The sequence below is a fragment of the Oncorhynchus clarkii genome, chromosome 20, assembly GCF_045791955.1.
Source record: "Oncorhynchus clarkii lewisi isolate Uvic-CL-2024 chromosome 20, UVic_Ocla_1.0, whole genome shotgun sequence".
Classification (NCBI taxonomy): domain Eukaryota; kingdom Metazoa; phylum Chordata; class Actinopteri; order Salmoniformes; family Salmonidae; genus Oncorhynchus; species Oncorhynchus clarkii.
The window spans coordinates 54017637-54040384 of NC_092166.1; the positions used below are offsets into that span (position 1 = coordinate 54017637).

General features: G+C 45.8%; 1 protein-coding gene across 1 annotated transcript in view; it reads left to right on the top strand.

The window, feature by feature from the left end:
• LOC139377491 (ras-related protein Rab-26-like) overlaps window positions 1-22748 on the top strand; it is an 86919-nt gene that overhangs the window by 54072 nt on the left and 10099 nt on the right. The window contains exon 5 of the mRNA XM_071120526.1: window positions 4852-4904. Coding sequence (XP_070976627.1) covers window positions 4852-4904 — 53 coding nt within the window. The remainder of the gene's footprint in view (window positions 1-4851; window positions 4905-22748) is intronic.

The window sequence follows — 22748 nt, forward strand, 5'->3', positions numbered from 1 at the left end:
GGGCCAAGATTTCAGCTCCCATAGTGTCGCTGAGATGGAGATCGAGTTTCACACCTTCACCGTTGAGATCGGCTGGAATTAGGAGGTCCTTCAGGGAGAATTCCAGAGCGCTCTCACTGAGACCATCAAGGATGAGTTGGTGTCCAGGGATGAGCCTGATGGACTCGAGAAGCTAATTTCTCTCGCCATCCACATTGACAACCGTCGGAGAGAGAGGGCAGAACCCGAACCCACACGGCTCGACCGGCCCGTCTCTCTCCTGAGGAGAGGCAGCGGCGAGTCAGCATTAGGAGCTGCCTATACTGTGGCCAGGTTGGTCACTTGTCTCCACTTGTTCACTGCGGCCAGTTAAAGGGGGTGGCTTGGCTGTTGTGGGGGATATACTGTTTATTCAAAGAACCGTTCCATCCAAGCACTCTTGTATGGCAAAGCCAGGATTGTTCTCTACCTGCCCTCATCGACTTGGGTGCCGGCGAGAGTTTCCTGGACCGAGGTGTTGTTACCCAGTTGGGTCTTGACACTGTTCCACCCGATTCACCCCTCGATGCCAATGCACTCAATGGACAGCTTCTCGCCCGTGTCAGTGAGAAAACTGTGCCGGTCATCCTGCTTCTCTCTAGGAATCACCAGGAAAGGATCAGTCTCCACATAAGCGAATGCCCTCGCTCTCCTCTGGTTCTTGGCCATCCTTGGTTAAAGCTGCACAACCCACAGATCGACTGGACCGCTGGAAGGGTCACCACTTAGAGTACATTTTGTCACTCTAATTGTCTATATTCTGCCCTTCCCCCTGCCTTGTCTGTGCCCCAGTCCATTCCAGAACCCCCGGGCCTGTCATCAGTTCCTCCAGTGTTCCACAATTCCTGTGTTCAGCAAGCACCACACCCTGTCTCTGTCGCCTTATCGGCCGTACGACTGCGCTATTGACCTCCAACCTGGAGCTCTTCTCCCCTGTAGCCAGTTGTATAACCTCTCTGGCCCTAAGCAAGAGGCTATGGAGGGGTACATCCAGGATTCCAAGGCTGCAGGAAATGTCAGGCCTTCTTTCTCTCTGTTAGGGGCTGGGGTTTTTTTGTCACTGAGGCCGTGCATAGATTTCCGTGGACTGAATAGTATCACTGTTAGGAACAAGTATCCCTTTCCACTCATCAGTCCTGCTTTTGCCCTCCTCCATGGTGCCACGGTGTTCACTAAACCTCCGGAATGCCTTTCACCTTGTCCGCATCAGAGGGGGACGAGTGGAAAACGGCGTTCAATACACAACTTGGACTCTGAGTATTTGGTCATGCAGTTTGGTCTCACTAACGCCCCTGTTGTTTTCCAGAGCCTGGTTAATGACATTCTTAGGGATGTGATTGGACGCTTTGTTTTTGTCTACGTGGATGACATTAATTTTTTCTAAGGACCCTGAGGCTCACCAGCAACACGTTTGCCAATGGCTGTTGGAGAATAAGCTTTTTGTTATGGCAGAGAAATGTGAGTTTCATGTTTCCTCTGTGTCCTTCCTGGGATACATAATTGCACAAGGACAGTTACGAATGGACCCTTCCAAGGTCAGGGTAGTCAGTGGCCTGTGCCCTCGAATCTGAAGCAGCTACTGCATTTCCTGGGGTTTGCCAGGTTTTACACACGTTTCATTCGTGACTACAGCTGTTTGGCAGCCCCTCTCACCACCACCTCCACTCCGTTCCACTGGTCCCCTGAGGCAGAGGCAGCGTTCCGGGAACTCAAGCACCACTTCACTTCCGCTCCGATCCTCACCCAGCCAGACCCAGAACTCCAGTTTGTCGTTGAGGTGGACGCCTCTGACACCGGGGTAGGTGCTGTTCTGTCTCAACGTTCCTCCTCTGATCAGAAGCACCACCCATGTGCTTTCTTGTTCCACAAGCTCTCACCTGCAGAAATGAATTTCGACAGGTAAGCGGGAACTTCTGGCTGTGAAGCTGACTCTTGAGGAGTGGCATCACTGGTTGGAGGGCTCGGTTCTCTCCTTCATTGTGTGGACGAACCATAAAAACCTGTCCTACATCCAGACCGCCAAACGTCTGAACTCCAGGCAGGCCAGGTGGGCATTGTTCTTTGGAAGATTCAACTTCACACTCACTTATCGCCCCGGATCTAAGAATACCAAGCCTGACGCCCACTCCCGTCAGTTCGCCGCAGACAACACAGGTTCCGGGACAGAAACCATTATGCCATCCACCTGCATCGTTACCGCTGTCTCCTGGGAGATCATGTCCCGTATTCGCCAGGTTCAGTAGAACCAGCCTGACCCAGGTAATGGTCCTAGAAAGGCTCTGTTTGTTCCAGATTCAGTTCGCTCTGAAGTTCTTCAGTAGGCCCATTCTACTCACCTCACCTGTCACCGTGGCATGAACTAGACAGTCGCCTTCCTGCGTCAGTGCTTTTGGTGGACCATGGAGAGAGACATCCTAGAGTTCGTCTCAGCATGGTCTGTGCCCGGAAAAAAACTCCACCAAAACCACTTCTGGTCTGCTTCGCCCTCTTCTCATACCCAGTCGCCCCTGGTCACACATAGCTCTGGACTTTGTCATTGGCCTTCCCCCATCTAACGGTAACTCAGTCATCCTCACCATTATCAACAGATTGTCCAAAGCGGCTCACTTCATTCCCCTCTCCAAGCTTCCATCCTCCAGGGAGACTGCGGACCTGCTGATATCCCATGTGTTTCGGCTGCATGGCATTCTCACTGACATCGTTTCAGACAGGGGACTCCAATTTACATCCCAGGTTTGGAGATCCTTCTGTTCACCACTTGGTATTAAAGTTAGTCTTTCATCTGGATATCACCGACAGACCAACGGCCAGACCGAACGGGCCAACCCGGAGCTGGAGACTGCCCTACGCTGTGTGACTTCGGCTAACCCTTCCTCCTGAAGTGCTCAGCTACCCTGGGTGGAATATGCCCACAACACCCTCATCAACGCCTGGTCAGATATGTCAGCCTTTGAGTGTGCTCTGGGCTATCAATCCCAATTGTTCCCTGCCCAGGAGGTCGAGGTAGCAGTGCCCTCAGTCCATGAGGAGTGCCCTCCGTCCTCTGTCCTTCACTGTGCCTTCACCAGGAAACACTCCAGACCAAAGGGTATGGCTCTCGTCGAAGGACTTGCCCTTGAAAGTGGCTTCCAGGAAACTTGCCCCCTGATTCATTGGTCCCTTTGCGATTGATCGTGTCATTAACCTCTCTGTTGTGCACCTGAAACTCTCTTATTAAGATCCACCCAACCTTCCATGTGTCCATGATTTTAAACCTGTCTGCTCCAGTCCCCTGTCTCCTCCTGCAGCAACTCCTCCACCCCCTTGGCTCGTCAATGACCATCCCGCCTATACCGTCCGGTGGCTTTTGGATGTGGAGGGGGTACTGTCACATCTGCTCCTGCCATGCCCTCTAGTGCTCATCCGGTGTTGCCTTGACCTGCCGCCACTCCCCCAGTGCTCACTCCCTCTCCCTGTGTGTGTGGGCGGAGACAGTCAGTTAGTCTTCTAGCCGTTTGTTCATGTTGTGCCTGTTTTCCCTTGCCTGGCGCTGTTTTCCTCTCCGCTACAGTTCTGCCTGCTCTGACTCTGGTCCCTGGCTCCAGTCCGACTTCTCGTCAGTCCTGCTACTCTGTCCTGGATTCTACACTCCCTTCATTTCCCCTCCGAACCTGCTTACCCTGTCTCCACACCTCTCGCTCCAGCCTCCGCACCTGGTTTCCAGCAACCCGCTCGGGCTTCACCTGGCCTGCACTCAAACCCCCCGTGTTTCCATAAATTCCTTGGTTACCTCGTCTGAGTCTGCTCTTGGGCTCTTGGGTTCCGCTTCGCGCGACACAAAGACAAATAGTTTTGCATTGTTTATTTTATTCAGCCCTCCATCAGAGGTGTCCTTCTTCTCAGACAAATTAGGGATGTTTTGAATAAAATACAAATGAAGAATAAACACAAATGAATTGAGTGATAGTTTACCTCAGTCGCCACTGGGACCTCCATCTCTACAGTACCTCTCACTGTTACAGAAGAGGTCAGAGAGGGTGAAGGAGAGGAGAGGAAAGGAGGTGTGTTTTTTCTCCTCTCACTCGTCTGTTAGAGGCTGATAAAGACGGCTGCATTCAGACCTGTTCTGTTCAAGGCTGTATACACCAGTAGACAGAACATCTCTCTCTTTCTCTCCTCTCTCTCCTGTGTAAATAATCCTTGCAGTGTTATCAGTGAGAGAGAGAGAGCAGGCTACAGCTCCATTCTACCCAGCCATGCGGTAATTACAGCATATTATACACCCCCCCCCCCCCAAAAGTGTGAAATGACAAAAGGAAGTGCGGAGCGTGAGGTTGGAGAAGGGGTTTGGATCAAAAAGCTCAGTCCCCAGTCCCTGTGGAGTGATTTCCCGTACACCCTTATGTGAGGTATACTTTCTGGCACCAAATGTTATGTACAGGCTGTCATGTCACTGTTACATGAGCTAAGAGGACAATATTATTTTTCTAAATTTGTACGTACTGTATTGACTTCAAAAAGGTGGAAATGTCATGATTGTTATGTATTGATGAATATTGTTATATCACTGTGGTACCTGCCATCTGGGCTGTGAATATAGCAAGCTCACTGTGGTCTAAGCATGATCATTCTGTCTCGGCTGATTATGTGATTATATTCATAATTTCCAACCTCAGATGGAAGTTCTACACTATTCTATTTCCTGTTTTCATTTCATGACATCACACCAGATACATGTTTCCATTTGAGGTTTTTTTTCTCTTTACTTTCTATCGAGTCTTATCATAGTGATCCTAGTGGAAGCCATCCATAGATAGCCTATTGATATGCTCTATGTCTGTGTCCTCTCCACAGCTCTCCTCTTGCTCTACGACGTCACTAACAAGGCCTCCTTTGACAACATCAAGGTAAGACTCAGTCCTGTGTCAGTCCTGTCTGCGGGGCTCATCAACTTTTAACACTATATAAAGGCTTTTCTTTTCTTCATCTTTCCATCTCCTTCCCCCCATCTCTATATATCTGGCAGTCTAACCAGTGTCATCCCGCCATTCTCTTCACTTCCTTCATTTCTCTTTCATTGACATCTATGTCCACTTTCTCCCTCCGTTTCTCCATTACTGTCTAACCTACTCCATCCCTTCCCCCTCCCTCCATTTCTGCCTCATCTAACCACCACACGGTGTCTTTCTCCCTCTATTTCTTTCCATTTGTTTGATTTGAGGTGACTTAATAAGCTGTTACAGTAAGTTGTGTAGAAAACATTATAATAGCTCTGTCTTGTTTTGTAATATACCATTTTGAAATAGAGCTCATGGTGAGGTCAGAGATGGTTCTGATGATTATAATGGTGATGGTGATGATGGTGGGAGTGTGTAGGTGTAAATCCCAGGTAGTTATTTTCCAAAATGGTGAAACAGATCAGCTGTGCCACAAAATGGTGCCATCTCTCGGATTTTACAGGCTGCTCTCCAACGAGACTGTGAATTTGAGGTCATTTCGACTCCATTTGATGTAACCTCATCTTTTCACCCTTTCAGTCTTCTCCACAGACGTATTACAGTCTTTTGATTAACATTAAAGGACAAGAAGTCTTGGCGACAGGGGGTTTAAACATGGGCTATTTAAATGGCATGTAGTCATCAAAGAGAGAGGCTATGTTGCGTAGCTGCAGACCCTCCTGTTCCCACTGCTGTAACTACAGCTGGTTCTCCTATCATTAATACATGGTAGAACAGGAGGTACGTACTGTAGAGGTCCCTAGGGAAGCAGAGACAGCGTGGATACTCTCACTTACTTTCACTTATTTTGATCAACAGCACAGTTGCTCTTACTCACGTAAGGGACAGTTGGAAAATTACTGTGTGGGGGGGGTTAAAAATAGGGGAGGGTGGTGTAACTTCGTTTTTTGCTTTGGGGAGGGTTGTGTGGAGTTTTATTGGGCACAGGGGAGCGTAGTGCATTGTTCCCTGGTTTACATTAGCTATTTTGCAGGTTTTCCTATATATACACTGGACAAAAATATAAATGCAAAGTGTAAAGTGTACCATTTTCTATGTGCCTCCCATATCAAGGGGTTTTGATACTTTCTTTAAACACTAGACTATGCCACAGTACCCACATGGGTTGCCGTCGTCGGCTCCGGGCTCATATTCGTCACACTTGCACCTTTGATATTCCCTCTCCAAAGACCATGAAACAACATGTTTCGTTGCCCATGATGAGGCTTTTTATCAGCTATTGACCTCACAATAAGCCAGATTTGAGTAATTTCCATGATAGCTTTGTGGTGCTGAAACGGGACGTGTCAGCCGCGGCACAATCAATCGGGAGGTGGACAGCGCATAATTCGAGTAATTCATTTCAACAGTCTTTATTTTAATTTAAAATGAAATAAGAGCAAGAAGGCTTGTGTATGTATGTACTTGTGTATGGCCAAGTGTGTGGGAGTAAGAGAGGAACGAGTAGACATCCCATTATGTCACATGCAAGGTGAAAACATTTCTGAGAGCACCACCGAATGCACTTAGTGAGGAACAAACCATGTAGTTTATCACACTATAATTCTATTGCTAAAATGACCTTACATCTGTAGGGGAACTATGACCAGGGTGATCACCGACCTGTTTTGAAGTCAACCTGGACTATTCAAATGAGTTTTCGCTTTGGACTTTTAAACATTTTGTTCGTCATGATTGTGTATTATGAATACAATTGAACTAAAACTATAAACTACTGGGGCTATATTTTAACAAACCTAATGCAATGGTAAATATAGGTTTGGGGTTGTGTCAGAAATATTTGTGCTATTTTCAAAACTGGAAATATGGGCGCAGTGTCACGCCATGGCCATAGAGAGGCTTTTTATTCTCTATTTCGGTTAGGCCAGGGTGTGACTAGGGTGGGAATTCTATGTCCTTTTTTCTATGTTTTGTATTTCTATGTCTGGTTCTCAATCAGGGACAGATGTCTATCGTTGTCTCTGATTGAGAACCATACTTAGGTACCCTTTTCCCCCACCTGTTTTGTGGGAAGTTAACTTTGACTTTGTTCAGGGCACATAACCCAAAGCTTCACGGTTTGGTTTTGTTCTTTGTTTTGTCGGCATCATTTTTAATAAAGAGAAAATGTACGCTTACCATGCTGCACCTTGGTCCAGTCCTTCAGCCAGCCGTGACACGCAGTAGCTGGCGGTGGCGCGAAAGGTCTGTCCCCGGGCCCCGGACCGGGCACCCTCGTTGCGGGCTCCGGACCGGGGACCATCGCTGGGGGCTCCGGACCGGGGACCCTCGTTGCGGGCTCCGGACCGGGGACCATCGCTGGGGGCTCCGGACCAGGGACCCTCGTTGCGGGCCCCGGGCCCCGGACCGTCGCTGGGGGCTCCGGACCCCGGACCGTGGACCGTCGCTGGGGGCTCCGGACCGGGGACCCTCATTGCAGGCCCCGGACCCTCGTTGCGGGCCCCGGACCGTGGACCCTCGTTGCGGGCCCCGGACCGTGGACCCTCGTTGCGGGCCCCGGACCGTGGACCGTCGCTGGAGGCTCCGGACCGTGGACCGTCGCTGGATGCTCCGGACCGTGGACCGTCGCTGGATGCTCCGGATCGTGGACCGTCGCTGGAGGCTCCGGACCGGAGTCCGTCGCTGGAGGCTCCGGACCGGAGTCCGTCGCTGGAGGCTCCGGACCGGAGACCGTCGCTGGAGGTTCCGGACCGGAGGCCGTCGCTGGAGGTTCCGGACCGGAGGCCGTCGCTGGAGGCTCCGGACAGGAGACCGTCGCTGGAGGCTTCGTGCCATGACTCCTCACTGGAGGCTTCGTGCCATGACTCCTCACTGGAGGCTTCGTGCCATGACTCCTCACTGGAGGCTTCGTGCCATGACTCCTCACTGGAGGCTTCGTCATGGATCATCACTGGAGGCTTCGTGCCATGGATCATCACTGGAGTGGAGAGACACACAGGAGGCCTGGCTCTGGCTCTGAGCAGGCACAGGACTCACCAGGCTGGAGAGACATACAGGAGGCTTTGTCCTTGGCAGATGCACCGGATACACTGGGCCGTGGAGGCGCACTGGAGGTCCAGACACTCTTAGAATCTATGCCAAGGTGCTTTGAAGCTATTCAAGTCCAAATTAAATTGTATTTGTCACATGCGCCGAATACAATGGGTGTAGACTTAATTAACCGTGAAAGGCTTGCTTAAAACCAGTTGAGTCTATGGGGGCGCTATTTCATTATTGGATAAAAAACGTTCCCGTTTTAAGCGCAATATTTTGTCACGAAAATATGCTCGACTATGCATATTATTGACAGTTTTGGAAAGAAAACACTCTGAAGTTTCAGAATCTGCAAAGATATTGTCTGTGAGTGCCCCAGAACTCATTCTACAGGCGAAACCAAGATGAAACGTCAAACAGGAAATGAGCAGAATTTCTGAAGCTCTGTTTTCTAATGTCTCCATATATGGCTGTGAATGCGACAGGAATAAGCTTAGACCTTCTGCCGTTCCCCCAAGATGTCGGCAGCATTGTGACGTATTTGTAGGCATATCATTGGAGGATTGACCATAAGAGACTACATTTTCCAAGTGTCCGCCTGGTGTCCTGCGTCGAAATTGGTGCGCAACGCCAGGTGCAAGTATTTTTCCATTTGATAGAGAGGAGAAACCAGGCTTCCACGAACGATATATCATCGAAGAGATATGTGAAAAACACCTTGAGGATTGATTCTAAACAACGTTTGCCATGTTTTCGGTCGATATTATGGAGTTAATTTGGAAGAAAGTTCGCGTTTTGAGGACTGAATCTTCAGGTTTTTTTGGTAGCCAAATGTGATGTACAAAACGGAGCTATTTCTAATACACAAATAATCTTTTTGGAAAAACTGAGCATTTGCTATCTAACTGAGAGTCTCCTCATTGAAAACATCCGAAGTTCTTCAAAGGTAAATTATTTTATTTGAAGGCTTTTCTTGTTTTTTGTTGAAATGTTGCCTGCTGGATGCTAACGCTAATGCTAACGCTAAATGCTACGCTAGCTAGCTACTGTTACACAAATGATTGTTTTCCTATTGTTGAGAAGCATATTTTGAAAATCTGAGATGACAGTGTTGTTTACAAAAGGCTAAGCTTGAGAGATGGCATATTTATTTCATTTCATTTGCAATTTTCATTAATAGTTAACGTTGCGTTATGGTAATGAGCTTGAGTCTGTATTCACGCTCCAGGATCCGGGATGGCTAAGTGCTAGAGGTTAATAAAAGAAAAATAGGAATAAAATACAGAAGAGGGGATTTATACAGTGCATTCGGAAATTATTCAGACCCCTTGACTTTTTCTACATTTTGTTACGTTACAGCCTTATTCTAAAATTGATTAAATCGTTTTTCCCCCCTCAATCTACACACAATACTCCATAATGACAAAGCAAATTGCGAATTTATTTAAAATGTAAACTGAAATATCACATTTACATAAGTATTCAGACCCTTTACTCAGTACTTTGCTGAATCACCTTTGGCAGCGATTACAGCCTAGAGTCTTCTTGGGTATGACGCTACAAGCTTGGCACATCTGTATTTGGGGAGTTTCTTCCATTCCTCTCTGCAGATCCTCTCAAGCTCTGTTGGACCTTATATAGACAGTTGTGTGCCTTTCCAAATCATATCCAATCAATTGAATTTACCACAGGTGGACTCCAATCACTTTGTAGAAACATCTCAAGGATGATCAATGAAAACAGGATGTACCTGAGCTCAAATTCGAGTCTCATAGCAAAGGGCCTGATTTACTTATGTAAATAAGCTATTTCCGTTTATAATTTTTAGTACATTTGCCAAAATGTATAAAAACCTGTTATCGCTTGGTCATTATGGGGTACTTAGTGTAGTTTGCAGATACATTTTTTGTATACATTTTTGAAAAGGGCTGTAACATAACAAAATGTGGAAAAAGTCAAGGGATATTAATACTTCACGAAGGGACTGTATACAATATAGTCTGGTGAGTGTGCATAGAGTCAGTGCATTAATTAACTAATTAACAGTCTCATGGCTTGGGAGTACAAGCTGTCTTGAACCCTGTTGGTCTGAGAGTTGATGCTCTGACACAGTTTTCCGGACTGTAGCAGAGTGAACAGTCTATGGCTTGGATGGCTGGAGTCTTTGACAATTTTTCAGGCCTTCCTCTGACGCCGCCTGATATAGAGGTCATGGATGGCAGGGAGTTTGGCCCCAGTGATATACTGGACTGTCCGTACCACCCTCTGTAGCGCTTTGTGGTGCATTTGCTGTACCAAGTGGTGATGCAGCCAGTCGAGATGCTCTCGATGGTGCAGCTGTGGAAATGTTTGAGGATCAGTGGGCCCATGCCAAATTCTTTCAGCCTCCTGAGGGGGAAGAGGCGCTGTTGTGCCCTCTTCACATCTGTGCGGGTGGGTGTGGACCAAGTTAAGTTCTTAGTGATGTGGATGCCAAGGAAGGACCCTCTCCACTACAGCCCCTTCGATGTGGATGGGAGCATGCTCTCCCTTCTTTGTCCTATAGTCCACGATCAGCACTTTGGTCTTACTGACGCTGAGGAAGAGGTTATTGTCATGGCATCACGCTGCAAAGTCTCTGACCTCCTCCCTGTAGGCCGTTGGTGATCAGGCCTACCACCGTTGTGTCGTCAGCAAACTTGATTATGGGTGTGTTGGTGTCGTGTGCGGAAACGCAGTCGTGAGTAAACAGGGAGTACAGGAGGGGGACTAAGCACACACCCTTGAGGGGCCCCCGTGTTGAGGGTCCGCATGGCGGAGGTGTTGTTGCCTACCCTCACCACCTGGGGACATCCTGTCAGGAAGTCCAGGATCTAGTTAGAGAGGGAGGTGTTCAATCCCATGGTCTCCAGCTTGGTGATTAGCTTGGGGTGACTATGGTGTTGAACACTGAGCTGTAGTCTCTGAACAGAATTCTCACATAGTTATTTCTCATCTTGTCCAGGTGGGAGATGACAGTGTGAAGTACAATTGCAATTGCGTCATCTGTGCATCTGTTGGGGCGGTATGCAAATGGTTTGGGTCCAGGTTGTCTGGCCCTATGGCCTATTAAGACACTTTATGTTGGTGTTTCCTTTATTTTGGAAGTTACCTGAACATGCTGCATGCATGCTTTTTTCTGTTTGACCCTATTCACAACATTATATCCTTGTGGTGATGCTCAAGCTTAGGTGTTTTGTCTGGCAGCATCCATTCTGTTTTTCTTTTCAAGCACTCCACTCTGCAAGACCATCCCTCCATTCTTCCATCCCACTCTCATTCTCTCTATCTCTGTTTTCCATAGAGATGTGGAGGGCCTTGAGTGCTCTGTTAGTTTGAATGGAGAGGTTTGAAGCGAAGCCTTGGAGAGATTGTCGGGAGATGGGAGACTAGCTTGAACTGGTTCCCACCCATGTAATTTCATGATAGGTTTAATAGAGCTACAGGTCGGTTCAATAGAGATACACATTATTTTACACTCAAAATGAAGAGGGGAAAGGAGAAAGACTGGGGTAAAAGGAAGAGGAATAGAGAGAGAAGATGACAGAGAGAAACAAACAGACTGTTGAAGACAGTTTTAGAATTAGGTGTAAATCATTTCTGAGTTCATAGTTCTTTTTCAGATGTTGATGTGATACCTGTGCCCTGTGGCGTGTCTAGACTGAGACGAAGACTGAGGGCAATAGTGTGGAAGTCTAGCCCAACAGACTGATTTGAGACCAATTCCCAGCTGAGCTTGCTATTGGCTGCTGGGTAATTTGTTGCCTCAGTTCCTTCTCTTTCAGGCTGATTGACGATTGTAACAATGCACACACACACTCACACACTCACACAAATTAAGCACACACACACACACAAATTAAACACACACACACAAATTAAACACACACACACACACACAACCAGCTTGCTCCTATTCCAATCAAGGATTCTGTATTTATTTCTGTCTAGCAGCATTAGTAGGCAGAAATAGTCCACAGAGCAGCAGGATGAAAAGTTTATTGTTAACATTTGATAATAACTGACTGCACAGGTGGGAGTCATCCTGACAAAGGTACAAATGTCATTCCTCTCATAAAATACCATATGGGAGCATAATTTATTTTCATTTAATATTTTTTCAATCTCCAGTTTGGCTGCTCTCTCCCTCAGTACAAATACCACAGATACAGTATAAACTGATTACAAAAGAGCTGTAACTGTAATCCGTTATGTTACCAGCAAAAATGTTGTAATCAGATACTTCTGAAAAACTGGATGATTACTTCTAGGATTATTTTTAAATTCAGAAAGGATGTATGTGATTTTTTTATTTTTTTAAATATATTTTTTAACACCTTTCTTTTTTCTCAATGATATTCAAATCAGGATTGATAAAAAAGTTGACGGTTAAGTTTGTTCAGCCTGAGCGAGTCTGACCACAAGTCAGAGACCACTATGATGACATACCAAATGCGTTTGATGGATCGCGTAAAAAGAGCAGGAATAAGCTTTTGTAGACTACTGTCCAAGCTATGTCTTCCAATGGTGTGACTGATGTCGGCATCCAAACATTATCCAATTTGAATAAACGCTTGGGGGTAAGGATGACAGCAGTGGTGTAGCCTACGGGTAATAAGGATATCACCTACATAGCGTGTTGATGTGAATCACACTGCTGCTCTCTCATTGACCTATTTGCACCTTACAGGTAAAACAATTATGCTAATCTATATTTCCAAGTCCTTTTTATTAAAGATCATGGGGTATTAAATGAATTGGAATGACTGTAAATGTGACAAACTTCAGTTTTTAATGTAAAGATATAGCCTAAATGTATTATTATCTGTAGTAAAACGCAATGGGTTAGAAGAAGCCTACACAACCATCCCATAAAGTAAAATGCAACATCCATATATGGCCAGCTGTGTAAACTCTTAACATTGATTTATCCTACACATTTTTGTCTCCTTGTAATGCCTCTTAAGGGGAAAGTAATCTAAAGGTAACTGAAAGTAATTAGACTACTTTACTGAGTTTGGGTAATCCAAAAGTCACGTTACTGATTACATTTGGAAAGTAACCTACCTAACCCTGCTGCATGCACATCATCAACATCATCATCATTCACATAGTTCTTATTAAAATGTAAGGCTGAGCCAGGCACTGAAACCAAAGAAACACAACAGTGGCTCATAACAAGCTGGGTATCAAGGTGGCTTACCTGCTCTTAGACAGCGTGAGTATTGGAGAGACCGGGGGGGCAGTACCCAAAGGCATAGATAGGCTTTAGTGTGGTAGCCTATGTGGGATCATAGGTAGTGCTTAGTGTGGTATACACTTGCTGTATTGCTCTGTAAGGATATATTTTACTTTACATTAGAAAGTTGAAAAAGACACCAGCAACTCATAATGCCTAAAGTACCCTAAGTAGTAGGGAATGTTTTAGGTGATAAGCTATACAGTCTCAGCATACATGTAGACTATGGCGGAATCTCAAACCGAACACTTGGACCCTAAGCCCTTTATTGAGTGGACACTTGCTGATGTCTGCAAGTGTTTTGACCAAAATGAGCATTGAGACGATGCCCTCTCGACAGTTTGTTGTAGACTGCCTGCTGCTTCCCTGACAAACACAAGGATGTAATTTAATAAGCTAGCTAAGGATTTGGGGCACTGCCCGGATAAACAGAGTTTAGCTTGTCACTTATTTATAATAGTTTGACAGCTGCTGATGAAGTTGTAGACGTTCTCCAGCAGTCCGTACGTAGGCTAATTCAGCATGTTTCCAAAGCACCAATCGCTACATTGTAACATTGTGGTACATCTGAGCACACAGCACAGCAGTGCAGAACATGCAGTTGCTACTTCATTAAAACTTGTTCATTGTGATATTTACTGTTACTACAGTAGCTAAGCTAACTAACGTTAGCTAGCTAGCTTATTGAAGGAACATTGCATTTGGCGTTCCACTAACTGGTTAGCTTCTCTTTTGTTTCATATGAAGTGGCTGAGACGTAATAGCCCGGCGTCCCATTGTGGCATAGCCACTAGCCTCCGAGTAAAAACAAAATAGCTAAACCATCCGCAGTGGAAGAACAGCCCGAATGCGCACCTCACCAGAATTCCCAACGAACGTGGCTCCGGTACATGTCCTCTATTCATTTGAATGTGTTGATAGGTGGAGAAATTGTTTGAGCTATGCTGAGAATTTGAAAAGTATGAAAGCCAATGGTCCAATATTCTAGAACACTGCTACACATACACATTTTTTATGATAGACGCTTTAGAGCTAGCTAGCAAGCTAATGTAATGGACATGTTTTTGTGTACATTATCAAACGAGAGAAATACCGCTCCTTCAAGCACTAAACTCCTTAGCTAGAGGTAAAATTGTGTGAGTAAGTCGTCCTTTGCAAAACTTACACAATAATTACAGATTTCTTGATTTATGTTGATTTATTCAGAAATGTTTTTGAGGGCAAAGTGTTGTTCTTGGTACATTATGTAACATGCTGAGATTCATGGGAAGAAGCTGCCAAGGGCACTGAGTTGGCACAGGATGCCCACTCAATAAAGAAGCTTTTGAAGGGCACAGTCAAACTAGTGTTCGAGATTGACTCAAAGGCGCATATCAAGTAATCGAGTGCCGGAAGTGCTCAAAGTGCTCGGTTTGAGATCTACTACTTTGCATACCAATACTGAACCAATACACAGAGAACATAATGGGAGATATTCATGTAGCTCAAGCAGAAGAGACAGAAAGGCTACTTCCGGCGCCGACAGAGATGGCCGCCTCGCTTCGCGTTCCTAGGAAACTATGCAGTTTTTTTACGTGTTATTTCTTACATTAGTACCCCAGGTCATCTTAGGTTTCATTACATACAGTCGAGAAGAACTACTGAATATAAGATCAGCGTCAACTCACCATCAGTACGACCAAGAATATGTTTTTCGCGACGCGGATCCTGTGTTCTGCCTTTCACCCAGGACAACGGAATGGATCCCATGCAGCGACCCAAAAAACGACTCTGAAAAAGAGGGAAACGAGGCGGTCTTCTGGTCAGACTCCGGAGACGGGCACATCGTGCACCACTCCCTAGCATCCTTCTCGCCAATGTCCAGTCTCTTGACAACAAGGTTGATGAAATCCGAGCAAGGGTAGCATTCCAGAGGGACATCAGAGACTGTAACGTTCTTTGCTTCACGGAAACATGGCTCACTGGAGAGACGCTATCGGGGGCGGTGCAGCCAGCGGGTTTCTCCACGCATCGCGCCGACAGAAACAAACATCTTTCTGGTAAGAAGAGGGGCGGGGGCGTATGCCTTATGACTAACGAGACATGGTGTGATGAAAGAAACATACAGGAACTCAAATCCTTCTGTTCACCTGATTTAGAATTCCTCACAATCAAATGTAGACCGCATTATCTACCAAGAGAATTCTCTTCGATTATAATCACAGCCGTATATATCCCCCCCCAAGCAGACACATCGATGGCTCTGAACGAACTTTATTTGACTCTTTGCAAACTGGAATCCATTTATCCGGAGGCTGCATTCATTGTTGCTGGGGATTTTAACAAGGCTAATCTGAAAACAAGACTCCCAAAATTTTATCAGCATATCGATTGCGCAACCAGGGGTGGAAAAACCTTGGATCATTGTTACTCTAACTTCCGCGACGCATATAAGGCCCTGCCCCGCCCTCCTTTCGGAAAAGCTGACCACGACTCCATTTTGTTGATCCCTGCCTACAGACAGAAACTAAAACAAGAGGCTCCCACGCTGAGGTCTGTCCAACACTGGTCCGACCAAGCTGACTCCACACTCCAAGACTGCTTCCATCACGTGGACTGGGACATGTTTCGTATTGCGTCAGATAACAATATTGACGAATACGCTGATTCGGTGTGCGAGTTCATTAGAACGTGCGTTGAAGATGTCGTTCCCATAGCAACGATTAAAACATTCCCTAACCAGAAACCGTGGATTGATGGCAGCATTCGCGTGAAACTGAAAGCGCGAACCACTGCTTTTAATCAGGGCAAGGTGACTGGTAACATGACCGAATACAAACAGTGCAGCTATTCCATCCGCAAGGCTATCAAACAAGCTAAGCGTCAGTACAGAGACAAAGTAGAATCTCAATTCAACGGCTCAGACACAAGAGGCATGTGGCAGGGTCTACAGTCAATCACGGACTACTAGAAGAAATCCAGCCCAGTCACGGACCAGGATGTCCTGCTCCCAGGCAGACTAAATAACTTTTTTGCCCGCTTTGAAGACAATACAGTGCCACTGACACGGCCTGCAACGAAAACATGCGGACTCTCCTTCACTGCAGCAGAGGTGAGTAAGACATTTAAACGTGTTAACCCTCGCAAGGCTGCAGGCCCAGACGGCATCCCCAGCCGCGCCCTCAGAGCATGCGCAGACCAGCTGGCCGGTGTGTTTACGGACATATTCAATCAATCCCTATACCAGTCTGCTGTTCCCACATGCTTCAAGAGGGCCACCATTGTTCCTGTTCCCAAGAAAGCTAAGGTAACTGAGCTAAACGACTACCGCCCCGTAGCACTCACTTCCGTCATCATGAAGTGCTTTGAGAGACTAGTCAAGGACCATATCACCTCCACCCTACCTGACACCCTAGACCCACTCCAATTTGCTTACCGCCCAAATAGGTCCACAGACGATGCAATCTCAACCACACTGCACACTGCCCTAACCCATCTGGACAAGAGGAAAACCTATGTGAGAATGCTGTTCATCGACTACAGCTCGGCATTCAACACCATAGTACCCTCCAAGCTCGTCATCAAGCTCGAGACCCTGGGTCTCGACCCCGCCCTGTGCAACTGGGTACTGGACTTCCTGACGGGCCGCCCCCAGGTGGTGAGGGTAGGCAACAACATCTCCACCCCACTGATCCTCAACACTGGGGCCCCACAAGGGTGCGTTCTGAGCCCTCTCCTGTACTCCCTGTTCACCCACGACTGCGTGGCCACGCACGCCTCCAACTCAATCATCAAGTTTGCGGACGACACAACAGTGGTAGGCTTGATTACCAACAACGACGAGACGGCCTACAGGGAGGAGGTGAGGGCCCTCGGAGTGTGGTGTCAGGAAAATAACCTCACACTCAACGTCAACAAAATTAAGGAGATGATTGTGGACTTCAGGAAACAGCAGAGGGAACACCCCCCTATCCACATCGATGGAACAGTAGTGGAGAGGGTAGCAAGTTTTAAGTTCCTCGGCATACACATCACAGACAAACTGAATTGGTCCACTCACACAGACAGCATCGTGAAGAAGGCGCAGCAGCGCCTCTTCAACCTCAGGAGGCTGAAGAAATTCGGTTTGTCACCAAAAGCACTCACAAACTTCTACAGATGCACAATCGAGAGCATCCTGGCGGGCTGTATCACCGCCTGGTACGGCAACTGCTCCGCCCACAACCGTAAGGCTCTCCAGAGGGTAGTGAGGTCTGCACAACACATCACCGGGGGCAAACTACCTGCCCTCCAGGACACCTACACCACCCGATGTTACAGGAAGGCCATAAAGATCATCAAGGACATCAACCACCCGAGCCACTGCCTGTTCACCCCGCTATCATCCAGAAGGCGAGGTCAGTACAGGTGCATCAAAGCTGGGACCGAAAGACTGAAAAACAGCTTCTATCTCAAGGCCATCAGACTGTTAAACAGCCACCACTAACATTGAGTGGCTGCTGCCAACACACTGACACTGACACTGACTCAACTCCAGCCACTTTAATAATGGGAATTGATGGGAAATGATGTAAATGAAATGATGTAAATATATCACTGCTACTTTATATAATGTTACTTACCCTACATTATTCATCTCATATGCATACGTATATACTGTACTCTATATCATCGACTGCATCCTTATGTAATACATGTATCACTAGCCACTTTAACTATGCCACTTTGTTTACATACTCACCTCATGTATATACTGTACTCGATACCATCTACTGTATCCTGCCTATGCTGCTCTGTACCATCACTCATTCATATATCCTTATGTACATATTCTTTATCCCCTTACACTGTGTATAAGACAGTAGTTTTGGAATTGTTAGTTAGATTACTTGTTGGTTATTACTGCATTGTCGGAACTAGAAGCACAAGCATTTCGCTACACTCGCATTAACATCTGCTAACCATGTGTATGTGACAAATAAAATTTGATTTGATTTGAACGAAAACAAGAAAAATGGATCTCTGCTGGGATCATTGTTCTCTTTTCATTTCTTAAGTAGTCTGAGCATTGGTTATTGATACTGCTGTCATATAAGCTGTCATATTTAAACCAGTGTAAATGATCATAGAATGAAGGAGTTATTTATGAAGTAATGCTGTTGAGTCTAGTGCTGGTGTGTGTGTGTTAGGCTCAGTGCAGCACAGCTTTGCACAGGTTGTGGTGGTTGTTGGTTGTTGATTGACAGACAGAGGTGGGGATTATATTCTCTCTATAGCCCTTTACAGGGGAAGGCTGGGAATAAACCATTCGTGACCACTACACAGCACTCGTGACTTTTCACTTTCCACGTTCTCTTTCTTTCCTCTCACTTTTTTACACAACCTTCTAACATAACCTTCTCTCTATGTCATCCCTTTGCCCCTTTCACATTCTCTCTCTCCCTCTCTTTCCTCTCGGCCTCCCTCTCATTAACTGTCTACTTTGTTCGACCGATCCTATCCTATCAAGGCCACATTTAAAACCTAGGCTTTAGTTTTTCTCTTTTGGACAAGGCTAACATCATGCAATTAGATATATTACTTTTATTTTCCAGTCTTCTCCTGATCAGAAAGCATTAGGAAGGCAGCTTGAAAAGACCAGAATATGTCACTTTAATATAGATACGATGAGAGCTACGAGTCTAAGGAACTAGAAGTTACTCTGTTTGCTAAAGTAATTAGTTATTTAGGGTTTTTGTATAGACATATACACACGCGAATACACACAAGCATGTGCACACACACATAACATTTTTTTGCAGGCTAACTTTCAGCACCTTCAAACCCAACGCAATCAGAGACAGAGGGTGTTATGACTTCTCCCTCTCTGCTCATCCTCCTCTGCCTCTAGTTTCATAATTCTATCTACAAGATGAAACGCCTCTTCCTCTGGAGGGAGTGGAGGGAGGCTGATGATCACTTCATTTCCCACATTTCCTAGCTTGATTCTATTCTCTGTATCAGGCACAGACTGAAATGTTTGATCTAACTTTGACTAAGAATCCTGAAAAGTAATTGGAAGGTATAAATCTCCTTGGACGCTCCCCTTGCATTTCACGGGTGGATTAAAGCAGAGGTTCCAAATCTTCTCTGTGTTGTTGCCTACTTAAAGCCATCTCAATGTTTTTGTGAGCTACCAAATAGACAAAAAGCATGCGTCTGCCCAGCAAACCAAAATTGGTTCTGTGAAAGTTTATGGAAGATTCGTTTGGTCTCAGCAAATGTTCTCATAACGCAAAAACTGTCCAGTCGTGCTGATGATTATATACAGTGCCTTGCGAAAGTATTCGGCCCCCTTGAACTTTGCGACCTTTTGCCACATTTCAGGCTTCAAACATAAAGATATAAAACTGTATTTTTTTGTGAAGAATCAACAACAAGTGGGACACAATCATGAAGTGGAACGACATTTATTGGATATTTCAAACTTTTTTAACAAATCAAAAACTGAAAAATTGGGCGTGCAAAATTATTTAGCCCCCTTAAGTTACTTTGTGGCGCCACCTTTTGCTGCGATTACAGCTGTAAGTCGCTTGGGGTATGTCTCTATCAGTTTTGCACATCGAGAGACTGACATTTTTTCCCATTCCTCCTTGCAAAACAGCTCGAGCTCAGTGAGGTTGGATGGAGAGCATTTGTGAACAGCAGTTTTCAGTTCTTTCCACAGATTCTCGATTGGATTCAGGTCTGGACTTTGACTTGGCCATTCTAACACCTGGATATGTTTATTTTTGAACCATTCCATTGTAGATTTTGCTTTATGTTTTGGATCATTGTCTTGTTGGAAGACAAATCTCCGTCCCAGTCTCAGGTCTTTTGCAGACTCCATCAGGTTTTCTTCCAGAATGGTCCTGTATTTGGCTCCATCCATCTTCCCATCAATTTTAACCATCTTCCCTGTCCCTGCTGAAGAAAAGCAGGCCCAAACCATGATGCTGCCACCACCATGTTTGACAGTGGGGATGGTGTGTTCAGGGTGATGAGCTGTGTTGCTTTTACGCCAAACATAACGTTTTGCATTGTTGCCAAAAAGTTCAATTTTGGTTTCATCTGACCAGAGCACCTTCTTCCACATGTTTGGTGTGTCTCCCAGGTGGATTGTGGCAAACTTTAAACAACACTTTTTATGGATATCTTTAAGAAATGGCTTTCTTCTTGCCACTCTTCCATAAAGGCCAGATTTGTGCAATATACGACTGATTGTCGTAGCCCTGCTGTTGGCTTTGATGCATGCCAGCCTGGACTGCAAAGCCCCTTGCCATCTACATCTGAGGCAGAGTGTTTCAAGCTGTTTCTGACAAAGGAGCTGGTGAGAGACAGAGTGGAGGAGACTACAGGAGAAGAGAGAGCCAGGAGTGAGGGGGAAGATGTGACCACATTTACCACAATTACCACAATTACTGAAATGAATGCCTTCCTGGTGACAGTCTTTCTCATGGGAATAGTAAAGAAGAACCCCGTAAAGGGGGAGGCAGGTAGCCTAGCGGTTAAGAGCATTGGGCCAGTAACCAAAAGGTTGCTGGTTTAAATACCCAATTCAACTAGGTGAAAACTCTGTCAATGTACCCTTGTGCAAAGCACTTAACCCTAATTGCACTTGTAAGTCACTCTGGATAAGAGTATCTGCTAAATGACAAAAAACTAAAAATGGAATACCGGAGCAATGTTTGCAATTCCCTTCTTTGCCACGTTCTTTTCCCAACGCCTCTTCCTAGTTCTGCTGTGATTGCCTCCATTTCGTCAACAATGCTACCGCCAACCTAAATGACCCCTTACACAGCCTGACATCAGCATTCGGTCTGGTCTTTGTGCCATACAAGGACCTATGCATTGACGAGTCCCTGATTTTATGGAAGGGCAGGCTGGCGTTCCATCACCACATTCCCTCCAAAAGGCACAGGTTTGGGGTCAAGTTCTTTGTTATGTGCGACGTAAATGACAGGATTTGTCCAGTACATTATAGTCTACACAGGGTCCATCACTGACATCCAACATTATGAGGGGCTTGGGGTGTCCGGGTCTGTGGTGATGACCATGCAGGCTCCTCATTTCAAGATGGGTCACACTTTGTACAGTGGTTCCTCAAATTTGGAGATTATGCGGCGGGACATTGAAGTAATTTGTGGTTTAGCACGTACCCTGCGTGACTGCTTCATTGCTCCAGACCACCGCAAGGGGGATTTAGAGCGCGGATATCCTTTTGGGTACAGTGTAAAGTGTTGTGTCCCAAGGCACTAATGTGTCTCTACCTGAATGAATGCTGTCAATGAATGTGCGATATAAACCAAATAGAAACGGATAATTGTGCATGCATGACTTCGCCATTGAATTTGAATTAACTGAATGATGAGGATGAAGAAGAAGAGGGTGACTGAATTTAGAAGAATAGTGTAAGAATTGCTATTCCTCTGTCCACACACAAAAAAATACACATATTTTTTTGTTTCTACTTCGTCCGAAGAAGCTGTAACTGGACTGTAGCATATTACTTACTAAAACTGTTGTTACCCCAAGGTTTTTTTCTAAGTGAAACAAAAATGTTCAGTTATATTCCATGATTTTCTTAAAACATGTGTGTTGACTGAATATAAGCAGCAAATGATGTCTGCTAAATAAACAAGTTGATGGCGCAGTCTTTTGGCCTCGACTACTAGGCACAGAGAAAATACAACTCAGTTTTTCACATATTTTCAAGACCTAAGCTATTTCATTGATTTGTTTTATTTATGACATTTACGTGTGGAATGTTACCGAATAGATAACAACAATAGAAAGGAGTATCTGGTAGAGCATGGAGTGAAAGTGCGCTGTACTGTAAGTACTAGGGATGAAGCGGTACACATTATGGTATTTAAACATTCGGTACGCCCCCTACGGTTCAATACGCACACGTGAACCGCGGAATTACGGTATGCCTGTTATTTTCCTGTAATTTCCAAAACGTTATTATTGCGCTGCAGACTACATGCACCGCTCCAGATCCAGAGAACCAAACGCACAGCTTGTGGCCGTTAGGGGGCTCCTGAGGCCTGACAAACTTTACCACACAGCAATGTCTCAAAATGTGGCAACCGCAGTGACCACAACCCACTCCCCCTTAGACAACCAATGGACAATTTGCAATGACATCTCAATAGGAAACCTCCCTAAAGGGGCCCCATGAAAAGAGGGGGAACTAAAAACAGATATTCTCTCAGCTCCAGAGTGACAAGACAGAGAAGCAAATTTGAAGAGCCACCGAATACGATTACGAGGGTAAGACCGTAAACAAACAAAGCATAGTCTGCAAGCATTGCTTTGCCACTGTCGGCTACTCGAGTGGAAATACTTTTAACATGATGTGTCATTTAGGTCACCATCACCTGACCGTATCCCTTGCAGGTGGAGTTGGAGCAAGGAGAGAGAACTTGTTAGCGAAAACACAACAATCTCTCGCTGCTGCCTTCCAACAACAATTTGCGACAAGTTCAGCAAAAACATAAAGA